This window comes from Merops nubicus, unplaced genomic scaffold, assembly GCF_000691845.1.
Source record: "Merops nubicus isolate BGI_N331 unplaced genomic scaffold, ASM69184v1 scaffold37041, whole genome shotgun sequence".
Taxonomy (NCBI): domain Eukaryota; kingdom Metazoa; phylum Chordata; class Aves; order Coraciiformes; family Meropidae; genus Merops; species Merops nubicus.
The window spans coordinates 4622-19371 of NW_008586965.1; the positions used below are offsets into that span (position 1 = coordinate 4622).

At 44.5% G+C, this 14750-nt stretch overlaps 1 protein-coding gene across 1 annotated transcript in view; it reads right to left on the reverse strand.

Annotated features, from left to right (window-relative positions):
• Positions 1-2354: 2354 nt before the first annotated feature.
• LOC103781087 overlaps positions 2355-14750 on the reverse strand; it is a gene marked incomplete at its 3' end in the record, with an annotated part of 15777 nt that continues 3381 nt past the window's right edge. Inside the window, exons 5-18 of the mRNA XM_008948788.1 lie at positions 14242-14388; positions 12967-13038; positions 11871-12038; positions 11685-11781; positions 10599-10816; positions 9287-9440; positions 8272-8480; positions 6939-7056; positions 5810-6052; positions 4864-5030; positions 4641-4741; positions 4261-4311; positions 3785-3908; positions 2355-2456 (exon numbers count right to left, since the gene is read on the reverse strand). Coding sequence (XP_008947036.1) covers positions 2355-2456; positions 3785-3908; positions 4261-4311; positions 4641-4741; positions 4864-5030; positions 5810-6052; positions 6939-7056; positions 8272-8480; positions 9287-9440; positions 10599-10816; positions 11685-11781; positions 11871-12038; positions 12967-13038; positions 14242-14388 — 1971 coding nt within the window. The remainder of the gene's footprint in view (positions 2457-3784; positions 3909-4260; positions 4312-4640; positions 4742-4863; positions 5031-5809; positions 6053-6938; positions 7057-8271; positions 8481-9286; positions 9441-10598; positions 10817-11684; positions 11782-11870; positions 12039-12966; positions 13039-14241; positions 14389-14750) is intronic.

Genomic DNA, 14750 nt, shown 5'->3' on the forward strand with positions numbered 1-14750 from the left:
AACAACCCCAGTTCCCTCAGTCTGTGTTGTACATTGTCAAATAGGATATCTTCATCTCCCAGCAAGGCACAGCTAGTCCAGCCTAGCATGGATATCACAACAGTAAATTTCAGTCTAGCTCCTATTGCTATCAAAAAGGCTGATGCAAGGTTCAGTACTTTCCAGGCCTGTACAGGGCTGCCTGTGTGCCTCTAGCTGTGCTCAGCATACCTCACACCTTCCTATTCCTTTCCTCCACACTGGCTGAATAAAGAAGGCTCGTTCAGCTCTAGTGGTGTGACTGGAGTGGTTCCTGAAAGCCTAATCCAAGGCAGAGTTTAAGCCTGTAGGCCTGAAAACTGCAATCTAGCACGTGAGTTAGGTGCTGAAGGTCCATCTGGAACACCTGAGAGGAGGGAGAAATCCCAGGAGAAGTGAGGTGCAGAGCAGTACACCATGCAGGAGCACAGCTGGGTCGCAGCTCGCAGAAGATGCTCTCAGAGCTAAGTGGTGCGTGCCTGGCCCTAACACACTTGTGTGGGTCAGTGCAGAGACCATCGTCTGCTGTGAACAGCAGGGGTGTGGAACTCCTCTGGCTTGTCTCTGAGCGTGTAGGAACTCGAGATGGGAATGCCTTCTCCCTTTCCCTCCCAAGGTATCCAGAAAAGAGGGGTGTCCCCATTGTATTCCATACCATGGATGGGTATGGAATGCTGCTGGACCCCTTCCTGCCCTTCCAGGGCAAAAGGGAGAGGTCTGGGATACCCCACTTGCTGCAGACACGTTTACCTGAACCGACTGCAAGCCTGCAGAGCCAGTGAACCTCAGTGATGCACTAGACCTGATGCTCAGCTGTGTGGAGCTAGACAGTGTCCCATGAATACAGAAGAGAACTAGCATTTAGTCATCGTTATTTAACCTCCATCCCAGCTCACAAATTTCAAAAGGAGTGCGTTTTAGGTGAACAGGAAGACAACCTGCACCGATGGGTTAGTTCCTGTTACCAATACAAGCGTGAGAAGCAGTCTGTGGGAAGGCAGGCAGGAGCGGTGTGTGCTCGGCCCTGCAGCGCTGGCTCCGGACAGCAGAGAGCACTGCTCGTACAGCAGAGAGAGGAGCATCTCCCAGGCTGCTGCTGCGGGGCCTGGGCTGCTTCCGTTTCACGAAACTTAGCCCTGCAGCAGAAGCTTGGAGACCACATTTATTCAGCAGTCATCGCAGGCATGACTGCAGCTTTTGGGAATCGTGAGGAATGAGAGGAAAGTGAGGAACTAGCAAGCTTCTGAAATTCTCAGGTCAACGCAATGTTAGAGACAAAAATCTGCATTTATGGAGGAAAAAAAAGTGCACCTTTGTGTTGCATGTGGAAGAGGCCCTTAAGTGGCAGATGGCTTGTCTCTGAAGCCAGGGTTGGTACACCAGATGGTTGTTGTTGCACTTAGCAAGATGTTCTGCACTTACATTATTTTGTATGGATTTTTATTTGACTTTTCAGATTTGCACATTACGTGCACAAGGGAGGGTTGGCAGTCACTTTATGATATATTATAAGCAGCCATAATCAGGGCTGGAATAATTTTAGTGGTCTGAACATCTATATTTCAACAGCTGGAAGAAACAAGAAGTGTTATGTTGCAGCCGTGGGTTATTTTCTGGTCTTTTATTTTGTAGCCACTTCAGAGAGGGAACAGGTTACAACATTCACTAGTCCCGTTAGCACACCCTAGTGTTTTCCAGGCTTGTGGTGCTGTCCTGAGTCCCACCCTCTGGTCTTTTCACTTGGAGCAAGATAGTTCTGGTGAAAGAGGTAACTCCTGTGTCTAGTTGCACCATTCAGAAAGCAGCCAGCACAGCAGAGCCTGCAGGTGCTGTTGGAGACACACAGTGAAGTGAGGAGTGAGGCCTGAGCACATAGGTGAATAGCAGGGGTTCTCCAGGGGCAGGTGAAGAAGCTATAGGGTAAACCTTACTAGTCTGGTGGACTGGGACCCTTCAGAAGTATCTGGAATGTGGCAGTGATCTGTGCCTTAATGCTTGTTTCTAAAAATTCAGATCCACTCTCAGACTGTGGGCAGTCCAGCTGAAAACTTACTGAAGTAGTATTTGGTTCCAAAGCTGCCTGCTACAACCCAACTCCAACATGCCCTACCCCATTGTTGGCATCTTCTCCACCTGTGTTTGGCTTTGCAGGTAGCTCTCCTTCTTCCCTTTCTTACAGGCTTAAGCTTAGACCAGGAGACTGCAGACTCTGCCTGTTCCCTGGTTCTTGTCCCAGAACTTGTAGTTCTAAGGTCTTGAAGGAGAGGCTGTGCATCACTTGTGCCACAAAGCATGGTGACCTCTCTAGGTAAGTGTGCAGGGCCCAGTGTTCTTACCAAATTCAGTTTACATGCATCAACTGAGATTTGGATCAACAATCCAGACTGGTCCAGCAAGTACATAGCCCTGGAGATTGGCTGAACGGTGACCTGGAAGGGCTGAGAATGACAAACAAATAGTTGTGTAGTTTTTAAAGAATAGATACATGCTGCACCTTAACTGCTAATGTCTTAAAGTATGAACTCAAGGTGGTGTTACATAGTCCATGTCTGAGGCATGCCAAAACCAGAGGTGCTCAATCCCTTAAAAACACAGGGTCAGGAGTGCTTTGCAATGGCTCTTTCTCTCCTGGACACCTACCGCTCCTCTCCCTGCTTGAGCTGCACTGTCCTCTGCAGGGGCTGCCGCGTGGGACGTTGGTAGGAGAGCACCCTGCCACCAAACAGTGCACATACACCTGAGAAGAAGAAAAACAACCACTTGGTCTGTATAAAGTCCTGCTTTGCAGAGCATCACTTTGTCTTTTGTCTGCCTCTTGCAGAAGTTACAGCCGATTAGACTCAGGCTTGTCTGAACACTCGCATGTGACACCTTCTAGCTGAACTTGCCTTGAATTTCAAATCTGGTGTCAAAGAAGCCCTCAGGCAGTTTGGTAACTGAGAGGCTGAGGCAGGAGAAGTTAAAACCTCATGAGCTGCAGTGAGGCTATGTATCAAAGCTAGACAGAAACTCAATCTAGTGCTAGATGCAGCTGTGCACTTAGGAAGCAGCACAAGCCAGAATTGCATCATGTTCATTTCTAGCAAGTTCACGAGTTGAACTGCTTATGAAAGACCAAGTGAAAAAATTAAGTGGTTACTTGGGCTGCCCAGGCAGGGGTACTGCCATGGCGTGTGCCAGTACATGTGCTAGAGTCTGCTCAGCTGCTGCACTGGGAGGAAAGAACCCTCAGGTGACTGCCTGGGGGGTTTCTTTGCTCTTCTTGGACCTGTCAGAGGAGGACAGAACCTCTAAGGTGTAAGAGCAAACCTATGTGGCTGTTTCCCTGCCCATTGGGCTGCCATCTGAGAAGAGGGTTGACTGGCTGGGACAGATGGGAGACAACAGAGCTGAACTTCATGTTCATAGGAATATATGTCATGATATTATGACATATCAATTGAGTTTTCTGTTCTAGACATTTTGAGTTGAAATGCTATGAATCTGATCCTATAAACAGTCAGAAACACAGTATAAAAATCATATTTACATACCAAACTCTTCTGTTTACTCCAGCCAGTCCAGCCTCAAGTCACTGAAACTGTGTTGCAGAGCAGATTTGAGAAGAGAACTATAATTAAAACTGTGCACCCGTCAGGCTACTTGGGTTGAAAGCTGGCTAGGTCTTAAGTCTGCAAGGTGTTTAAATCGGCTGTTTTTACATGGTCTTAAGAAGTTCAGAGGCTGGGATCTGTGAGCAGGAGGTCAGCCTTTCACGTAGTCTTACCTGCTCCAGTCGACGTGCCAGGGTCCTTACTGCTAGCCTTTTAAAATGAGAAGGGTCTTTCACCCTGGGGCCAACAGCTACTGGACAGAACTCTGCAACATACTCACTGCCATTAATCTCACACCTATTTGAGAGAACAGATCAACAGATCTAGAAGAAATGAGGGCTTTGCTGATGAGTGCATGGGTCATTCAATAACTACTTGCCCATCCACAGTGATGTTCCATCTTGGGGTGCTGTTGAAGTCTAGAGACCCGGTTACCCAGCAGTTTTCCAGGTATAGCTCAGTGTTGGGGCTCTCGTCTCTCAGCTCCACCTCAAGAAACACAGGCTCCACAGGTCGCTTGAGTATAGGCACATGGGGCTCGTAGAATTCCACAAAAGATCCATCTCAAGATGAATGGGGATTTTGTCATCGTTTAATCTTATTTAAAGCATGTTTGGAATTTTTCTGATTTTCTTAGGAGGAGACTTACCTTTGGACACTCTTGAAACTACATTCAGGGCTTCTCTTATCCTTCTGTTTACTGCAGGAAAGGAAATATTATTGAGGTTCTTTAGTCGAAAGCAGGTCATGTCTTAACAAGGGAGCTTCCAAGTGAAAGTCCCAGAAGTTTAGAAATGGAGGAAGAGGATTGCTCACCTGCAATATTTGATCCTGGTACCATCGTCCCGGAGCCAAAGGGAGGTGATGTGGATGGATCACTAGCGAGAGCACCTAGCACTAGAGTCTCTTTTGCTCGATAATAGCAGGAGACTGTTAACCTGTGGTAGGAGAGCAGGTCACTTCTGTGTTCTGCTTTCACTTCTCACAGCTGTACTGGAGCGAGCAGCCTCAGAGGGCAGGAGCTCCTACCTGTACTCTGGGTCTCTTGTGATTCTCGGCGTGCTCTGTTCCGGAAGAGTCTCTTTCTCATAAAAGATTTCATTTTCATAAATAATGTGATCACCTTCAAACTGTGCATATGGGAAGCTCATTAAAATTGAGTCTTCTCAGGTGCTGGGGCAGGGGAACAAAAGAGAAAATGCAGGAGAGACAGAGACATCCAGCAGACGTGTCTGCTCTGGCCATAGCTTACCCTTACTGAAGTGCCACAGGTAGTGACATGGAACGTGAAGAAGGCATGTCCTTCATTATACTCCTTAGGCTTGCAGGAGCTATCCCTTAGTTTTGTTTTACTCATATCAATGGCAGGAACTGTCTTCATTTGGGCTGATATCATTATGGTACCATCTGGGTGGCATACTGAGAAAATCAGAGAGTTGCTTGTAAAATCAAGGAAAGAATCACAGATCTTTTTATTGATCGCTTGCATAACTTACTTATAAATGCTGAGGAATTAAAAGTGCAGCTGACGGAGAACATCTGTAGGGTCTCCATAGTTCTCACTTTCCTTAGGGCAACAGCAAACCTTGCTTTAATTTTCTGAAAGGACACTTCCTGTGAAGGAGGTGATGGAAGAGGTCTCCTATTAATGCACATGATCCATATGTACAAAGCTCTGCTATTTAGCTTGTGCCACTTGAATACTAACAAGTCACAAGACTTAAACCAGTGTGAAAACTCAAGCCTGGTGCAACAGGGGGCAGAATTTTTCTTATATGAATTGGTCACTTTCTCAGAGATAAATTTTGGCTGATAATTGTATGGTAGTTCAGATGTTTGTTACAGCATCAGTTTTCCCCTGCCATGTCTTTTTATACAAAATATTCCTTTAAAAGAGCATCTTTCATAAAAGCTATGAATTATTATTTCTGTCTCAGTGCAGATGGGACACTTTGCCTCATCTCACTAAAAATATCAAGGAGTTTGTTTTTGAAGACTTGGTACGTATCTTTTAGAAACAACTCAGTGCTGCAGATCACATAACACATGGCATTACCAGAAAGGTCCATGTCTGACACCTCTTGTTCTACTTGCACTGGCTTAGAGTCCTTCCCTCAGGAGGTTTTCCAGTAAGTGTAAAAGTACAGCACTGCAAACTGTGGCTGTAGGACTGTGGCTGTGTGAGCAAACTGTCCTACGTGCTTTAAAGAAGGCATTGCTGTACAGTCCATGTACCTCATAGACAACTCCCACAGCAAACAGAGGGACTTGCAAGATCAGGTGGGTAGAGTTGGTAGCTGCAAGATACCCATTGGTAAGTGCAATGTGCCGGTTCAGGAGCTTGTTACCAAGATACAGGTTCCAATACTGGTGTAAGCCAAAAGTAGGGATGGATAGATACAGGTTTTCTTCATCACAGTAACCAACTGCTTCTGGTATTTCTGCAGGAAGAAGGTGGGATGAAGAGTTGGCAATGAAGGGATGTCTGAGGGATGATGTTTGGCCCAGACAGGGCTTTCCATCATGGGTGAATTTTGCACTGGCCCTGCAGCAGTGCTGTTACGTGTGTGCTGGCATTTGCTGCAGGGCTCTGGCTGCACTGTGGATGGATCAGCTCACAATCAATGGGACTGGGAATCCTCATGCTTTAGCAGTGGCCTGCCAGCTTCCTTCCAGGACTACTCCCTGTTTCAGTAAGGCAAGCTGAGCTGTGTATGTAAATATATTTTTTTGATCAGCCTTCTTTGAGTTGTACCCAGATCTTTTTCAAAGATAAAATAAGACAGTGAGAAGAATCTGTCACCTTTATGGCATCCAAAATCTAGGATGTTTGAGAAAATACCAGTCAGATCTCCTGACTGACTCAATAATCTGCTAAGTATAGCTTTCAGTGGATGATTGCCTCCTCACAGAAATGTTGTCTTTAGAGTTCAACAGAATTTATTTGAGTCAGTTGAGTTCTGCCCTGGACACAGAGGCAGAATTGCATTTGAGGACAAACTGAAACTTGTAGCAATGTCTGGAAGTTTTGCCAGTAGATGTATATTCAAGTTATGAAGCATCTTGTTCACTGGGTTTGCAAGCCAACTTCTTTTACACACTAGTTTTTATTGCTGTTAGTGTCTCGAGGGCAGACTGTCTTGCCAGTATGCAGAAGAGCCGCCATCAGAAAAGCAGCACGTTGGCTATGTTACCAATAATGAGCTAGTGGAGGGTGGGGTTTTCCCAAAAGCTCTCATCTTCAGCCTAAAGCTGTTCTCACTGAATTCAATGAAAATCTGATCCATGCTGTTGATGCAAACCAGTTAATATCAGGGGAAAGCTTACCAATATCAGCAACCACACACTCCACCTCTGCGGAATGATAATAGAGCGTCGGCTCCAGATCCACGCTCATAGTGTAGTTAACAAGGAGGATGTATTTAGTTTCATTTCTGTTCACATACTGAAAGAGAAGTATAAGGCTGCAGTAGCAATGGCTTCCAGCACAGACAAGAATGTATATCCTGAGCAGCACTAAATAATTATTCCAACACCCTCCTCTCCCTTGCGAATAGCTTAGTCTCCAAAAACATCGCATCAGTTTGCCTAAAACTCTTCAGAAATCTGGACTAGATTCAACAGCTCTTTTGGCCAAACGTATGTATGGAGAATGTGATGCCTGCTCAGAAAATGGAGGCAGAAGAGATCACAGTGGTGTTTCCTCTGTACCCCACTGGTAAAAGAGCTTAAATAAGGAGATTTGGCTCCAAATACTTTTTCTTCTTTACTCAGAGTATGGGCTGAACCCAGGAGAATGAGTAATCGGTAAGACAGAAGGTGTGAGGAGATGCTATGAGAGGTCAATATCCTCATTTACTTTACTGAAAGTGCCTCCAAAGTAAAACCTTCTGTTCAACCTGAAATAAATACTTCTGAAAGTTTTTGGACTGCTTTGATCCTTAATGCAATTTAACTGTGGTTTGACTGCAGCCTGAAAATTCTTTGTGCAAGTCCTGATCCTGTGCACTGACAGCGTTGTTCCTTGCAACAGAAAATAGCATCGCAGCTCTGTGATTAGGTTGAAACAGTTGTAAAGGGCTTGCAGTTATGCATCTGCCCATTAAAGAGGGAGGCTGAATTCCTTCCATGAGTTTATACTTTTTACAAATGTTTAGATTAGAAATGATCTTACGCTTAACAAAATCACATTTAGAATACCCTGCCTGTAGATGCTCGCGTGGTGCACGGCTGGTGCCAGCGGTCAAAAGGCTCTGCATAAGCAGTAGGTTCAGGAATTGCTAGATTTTGGTAACCAGTGTTTGCAGGATTGCAATAATTGATTTATTTTTCCAAGGCACTCCTGTTTCAAGGGACAGTATTCAATAGATTTGAAAAACTTCTTCCTGCTGGGCATGTGCTTGGACATTAGCCATGCTGACAGACTAAAGGAAGGCATATTTCATACCCTCTCATCACACAATGCTGCACATCTCCCAGAGACCTAGGGAGAGCAAGGTGGAGACATAGAAGCCTCTAATCTTAATTCAGATGAGGTCAGATTCAATGACATCTTTATGATTGAGGTACAGTCATTGGTTAATAAAAGCCAGACTGTGTTCTGAAAAGGGACTGCCCTACTTCCTCCACTCAGCTGCTGAAGTGACCTGCTTTATCTTACCTCCTTTAGAACATAGGGATCATCAAAAGAGACTTCCAGAATAAAACCTTTTGTTCTATTAGAAAAGGGAGTTTCGTAAATCCTAAACCCGTGGTGCTGTGCTTCCCTCAGGGTAAATGGCACATTTCCTATTGTGATTGCCACCAGAGAGATGTCGGGAAGAAAGTGTCCAAATGCAACATTAAATAGCCTTTCCTCTGGCAGAGTATCTGTGGGGAGAGAACATCAAATTACTGCTGATGTGGATCAAGTAACGAAGACGGTTGGGGTGGCCTCCCATTCAAGTTCCAGGAAACTTAGCCAACAGCCATCTCTTTAATGGCTTTGATTAATGAGTGTTTGTGTTCTAGTCAGATCTGAAATACTCTTGAGTACATGAGAATTGCTTCAAGCTGCAGGAGATTAACAACAAATACATACAACTTTAGAGAAAGTGGGTTCAGAAACTTTCTAGAGGTGCACTAAGATGAGCAATGACTTTCTCATAAAGAAATCTAGAATCTAGTTCATCCACATAAAATATGGAAAAACTATCATAATGTATGCTAAGAGACTCCTTTTCCTTTCCATATCAGTTACTCAGACAGTTCCAAAGATGTTTACTGTCTTAATGCATTGCAAAACATTAAAAAATATTACTGCACCACTGGATGGCACAATGGTTTCAGTGTGCTCCCAAGATAACAAATGCAGGCAGTCTGGGGAAGAAAATGCCATGAAAGAAGGCTGTCCTCAGACAGTTCTCCCCGCTGTGATAATTTCACAACACAACATCTTTATTGTAGAGTTCCCGTGCTCACTGGAAAAATCTGGTTGTTAGTGAGAAAGAAATGTTCACATTCTTTTCAGAAACTTAAAATTTTAATTTCATCCCATAATGATGGGTGATACATGGTATATCCATTATGGCTAAAGGTGTTTAGTTTAGGTTTTTGTACATGACAGATCAAACGGAGCAATGTATAACATAGCAAAAGCAAGAGATTGGTAGAAGTCAATGAGAGAAATGACTTACTGTTGATAACAGTCGGTATTTGTGGCATGAAAGGTGTGGTGATGGATTTGATAACAATATACTTTGTGGTCTGCCAATCTGCATCTGTCCATGTGTGCTCCAAAAACAAGTCAATACTGTAAATGACTCCATATACACCACCAGATATGGAGCTCTAGGAGGTAAGATTTGTGATTAAGTATTAATATCTAAAAATAGCAGAATTAATACAGTTAGAACTCATACACTAGAAAGAGAAAGTGGTATTCTGGTACAGTCTGGGATGGATTTTGGTAGGGGAGATTGTTTATTTGCTCAGCCCATTTATTTGGTCCATGTTTGACTCTGATACTGCTGCGACTGTCAATAAGGGAGTATTTGGTTTGAGGGGGTATCCTCATTAAGTTTAGTAAGTAACCACATTTGCATTTATTGTTTTACAATCCCTGGATTACCAGTCATGTCTCTCATTATGTCCCAGTTCACGCTGAAAGTTTGTCAGTGCTTCCAACAGGTCTTCAGCCCAAGCCTGCCTGGTGTTACAATACTTACAGTGATGTAAGCCCACTGATATGCAAAAAAAGTAAACTTCTGAAGAGGAAAGTCAAAATCACACCAATGTCATCTTCACAAATGGAAGTGGTAAATATTCTTGTGAGAATATTGCCAGCTCCCTTCTTTGTGTTCAAGGTTGGATGGAGTCAGGCTGGTCAGGCTGGATGGAATTTTGATCAGTCTGATCTAGTGAAAGATGCTCCTGCCCGTGGCAGAGGGATTGGACTAGATGATCTTCAAAGGTATCTTCCAACCCAAATCATTCTATTCTGTTCTACTGAACATTTCTTTTGACACTGACTCTGTACCTGTAAATTACAGACTGACAAGGAATATACTCTGTCCGAAGCAGGTGGCTGAACCCAAACTACATGCTAGGAACTTACCTCGTGCTATCTCATGCTGTCTGCCTGGAAATTGTCTGTGAACTTACTCCTTGGCCCAGGCCAGAAGTTTACCAGGACTAGTTTCATAAAGTAACAACATAGACAATTGAACTCCAGGGCCCAGAAATCTCTTAATTTATTAATGTATCTTATAGATTAACAAAAGATTGTCCTGCTTCTATCATGCTTTGTAATCATAGATATTTAGTTTCTGAGTGAGTGCTTTCAAAACACAAAGGAGCACCTAAGTCTTTGAATATTTCTTGTATCTAGGCTTTTCAAGCAACAATCAATCACTATTTGGAATAATTTGGAATAACCATGATTTAGAAAAATCTTCCATAGTGCAAACCCTCAAAGAAAGTGTTAATGTATGACAGATTCATACTAACCTTTAGCTTGCCTCCTTCTGCTCCAATAGGGATTGTTATTCTGATGTGTGTCTTGTTGTGCTCCAGTAAATAGTTCCTCTCCTCCGGGTTTACTATGATTTCGTCATCAACTCCCATTAAGATGTTATTAGACAGAAAGGTGGATTCTTGAACCACTAATGTAGGGATAACACTTGGCACAGTCCATGTTAGCGTAGTATCAGTGAAACTGATGCCACCTGTTGAGTTAGATAGACAGGACAGTCCCAGAAGACCGGGAGATTGAAGAGACCTGTCAGGCTTCACTCTGCAATGGCTGTCTTCTCCTGACTCCTTTTCACTGGGACACTTTTACAGATTTCACTAATGAAACGCCTTGTAGGATATCAGACAACTGATGACTATTTTGTCACAGAAACTCTGGTGCTCCAAGTACACTTGAATCACCAGTTTCAGGTGAGTAATTAATTTATTCAGAAGAACTGACAATCATGCTCACAGCTACCTCCTTTGTTGTCCTGGTCCCAGGAGTTTTGCTTTTGCCTCACTGGCAAAAAGAATGGGGTACAGAGCCACCTTTTGGACCTTCTGCTTGAAATAGTGGCTTCAGGATCATGACAACTTAAAACCTCCTGCTTCCTCATCAGTTGTTCACATTAAGACAGAAGGTGCACCACTGTTCTGCAAAAAGCCAGGCTAGTTCTCTCTCTCCAGAGGAAAGGACTAAGCAAGTCCCAAAATGTAGAGCTTCAGTCTCCTGTGTGGGATTACATGACAGGGAAGAGCCAAGGCTGTGGGATTAGTTCAGGAGAGGCACCCTGGCCCTGCTGCAGCAGTTTTACTTGTCTCCAGTTCCCTTCATCTAACATGAGAGTTTGAGAAACCAGAGACAAGGCAGGACACTGCACTGGGCACACAAGTAATATAGCATCACAGCAGGGGACGTATTTGTCTGGGACTAAAGCCATGGGCTCTTAGCTCATGTTGCTCTGAGGGCAGCTTGTAAACCTTTTCTCATGCAGAGAAGGTCACAGGGAAATAGGGAGACTGTGTTCTCTACTAGCTCCTTAGGTGGTTGTTTTTGGCGAATAAGGAAAAACTCCTTACCAACAGGACAGGAGACAGTCGTGTCTATCAGCAAAAGCAGCCACCGCTGCCTGTACATGGAAGTGGAAGTGACCATGTTCATATTTACACCATTGACCTGTTGGGATGCAGGCAGGAGTAGAGCTGCTCTCCTGGAGGTGCAGTGGAGGAGAGCAGCTTTGTGCCTGATGGAGAGCAATGTCTTACCGTGCTGACGTCGGACTCGTTGGTGTGGTAGGGCGCTCGGAGGTGCACTCGGGACAGGGTGTTATTGAAGCTGTAGCCCAGCTTTGCTGCCTCGCTTACCGTTACTCGCTTTCTCCCGGACGGAGAAACAAACACCAGTTGCCACAGCTGGTATGCAACATTCTGAGTCTGCAAGAGAGAGATGAGTGACGTCAGAACTAAGTCTACCCAAGTCTCTTAAAGAACTGTGATGTTGTAGCACTTATTTTCCTGTTAGAAGCTGGAGTAGCAGGAATACACCCCAGGCAAGAAATACCTTTGAGATATATATGAAGATAAGGAATTCTATAACTCTTTAAGGTGTCTTTAGAGACAGTCTTCTAGCAGCCCTAGAAGAAACTTAGACTGGTAGCCTTGAACGAATCCACTTGGACAAAATGCTTTTGCTCTTAATAAAGTGATTGTCTTCATATCTGTCGATTGCTGGAGCACTCCAGAGGCCAACTGGCACACTACCTTTCATAGTATGTAGCCATACTGTGTCAAAGGTAAGAAGACAGGAATGTCTGTACTGGTCTAGAACAGAGTCTCCTGAAATGATAATCATATGGGAGGATAGTCAAAAGGAAAAATGGGTGTAAGGAACAATAAGACAGGAGAAAAATAGGAAATGTATGTATTTCCTCCAAATACTTTCCAGCCTCAAATAATTTTCAGCTCATGGACTCCTGAGATCTCTGTAGCTTCTTTGTATTTTGTATGTCTTATTGCATTTATCTTCAGTCAACTTTTCCAGACTCTCCTTGAGATCAAGCAAGCTTTTAGCAGCCACGACATCTTTTGGTGAGTAGTTTGACAGATTCACTACCCATTGTATGAAGAACCACCTACCTTTGTTTGTCTTGAACTCAGTTTCACTAATGTAACAAGCACATGGCTGTGTTCTCCCACCTAAACATCTTTTTGCAGTCTAGAGCTCTAAGAAAACTTGAGAGGTTGATGTCATCTTTGCCATCTCCCTTTTTTTGATGGAGATGGAGCTATGCCCCAAGAATGACTCATGAAACTAGTGAGAAGAGGCAGGCTAGGAACTGCTAGGAAAGACTCCCCTTCATACCTCTGGCAGTGCTGACATCCACGCCACAGTGTAGTCATTTGAGACTGCAGGGACATCAGTCTTCACTGACACCTGGGGACACAGAGGAGATTCTTTGGGAACAAACATGTCTTTTACTGCACTATTATAAGCATGCAGAGCAGAGACAGGGCTCTCAGATTTCACTAGTGGCCGTAGGGATTTAGCAATTTGCCATCACTGGAGATAATTAAAGATGTTCTTGACAGTGATAATTTCTGTGGCCTTAAAATCAAAGTTAAAGCCATGGCATTTATAGTGGTGCATGTACAGCAGAGGGAACACTTGGTATATAACTGGGTAAATAAAAAGTCCTGTTTCATATCTGGTAAGCTGTGAACTAGATCCCACTCTGGAGACTTGGAGGGGCATCTGGGTCTCTCCACCGGAGGTACAGGGAAGAAGGCTATTGGCTTTAACAGGACTCTTCCCATGCAGGCTGAATGCTGGAAAATGCAGGATCCCCAACACCCAAGGTAGATGCTGTGGTGAAACCTTGCCAGCGTGTGCTCCAGAGAGAGGTGAGTTCTGAACACAGAGCTGGGGAGTCCCTGTTTGCCTCAGACATCTATACCATGGTTCGTGTTGCAACACCCAGAACTGGGGAGTCCCTGTTTGCCCCAGACATTTGTACCATGGTTCGTGTTGCAACACCCAGACGTGAATGCACAGCCTCAAGTCCTATCAGAAAAAAACATTTCTTCATCCAGCCTACAGCAGGTGTGTGCAAAAGGCAATGAAGTTTGTTTCATTCAGTGCCTTATTCCTACACGGATGTCTAGATGCTGGTAGCAGGCTGGACAGCCAAACCCTACCGCCCTGTGGGAGGCAGGCTGTCTCACAGTGATGTCCTGTGAGTTGTGTGGCACAGCAGGGGTGCAGCTCTGCAGACTCTGGGGATTATTATTTCAAACACAAGGATGACATTCTCACAGATGCTGTGGCACTTTGTAAACTGAAGGTACTCTTCAGGGATTGAAGTCTGAACAGCTTGTCCTGCCTGGCTGCTGATTTTTTTGCCATGGCTTGACTTATATCATCTGTACAGCTAACTGAATTTCACTGCATTCAAAATACCTGTGACATGTAAATGTGTTACTAGTAGGCACCTACAGTTACACCCTCTGCCCAATGTCAGCAGGTTGCTATTACACCTGGTACATAGTTTAAAATCAGCTTCTGACAGGCATTTGTGGAGGTGGTTGTGCCTGGCATGGAGCTTGGATGTAGCTTCACCTTCAGTGGGAAAGCTCTTACCTCCATGTAGTTTTCTTCACACACAATTTCTCTTGAAGCCCAGGAAGAGTAGGAGCAGTACATAGGGTAGGTGTATGTCACAGCTGCCCTCATGCTTGAAAATGAGGAGACCTTGATGTTCACAGTCAGTGAAAACAACTCATCTGCCTGGGAAGAAAAACAGGCAATTCAGCAGATAGTGTGGAAGGTCCCAGGGACAGCTGTATGGGACCATCCAGCCCAGTGTCCTGTTTCTGAGGGTGTTCTATAATAATGAATATAGGCTGAGAGCTACAGTGACAGTTCCTCCAACGTATGACCCTGTCTTAAGTGGTTTGTGTGCAGGGGCTTTCTGAGCCAGAGACATTGCCTCAGGACTTGCAGTCTTTGCCTCAGGCCACATCTTGGTGCTATTCTTGCCACAGTATTAAGTAATGACCTACCTCACTGTGTGGCTCACATCCCTCCCATCCTGACTGCTATGTGCCTGCTCATGGGGAGAAAGTACTGGAGCTTTTAGTTTGGTGTAG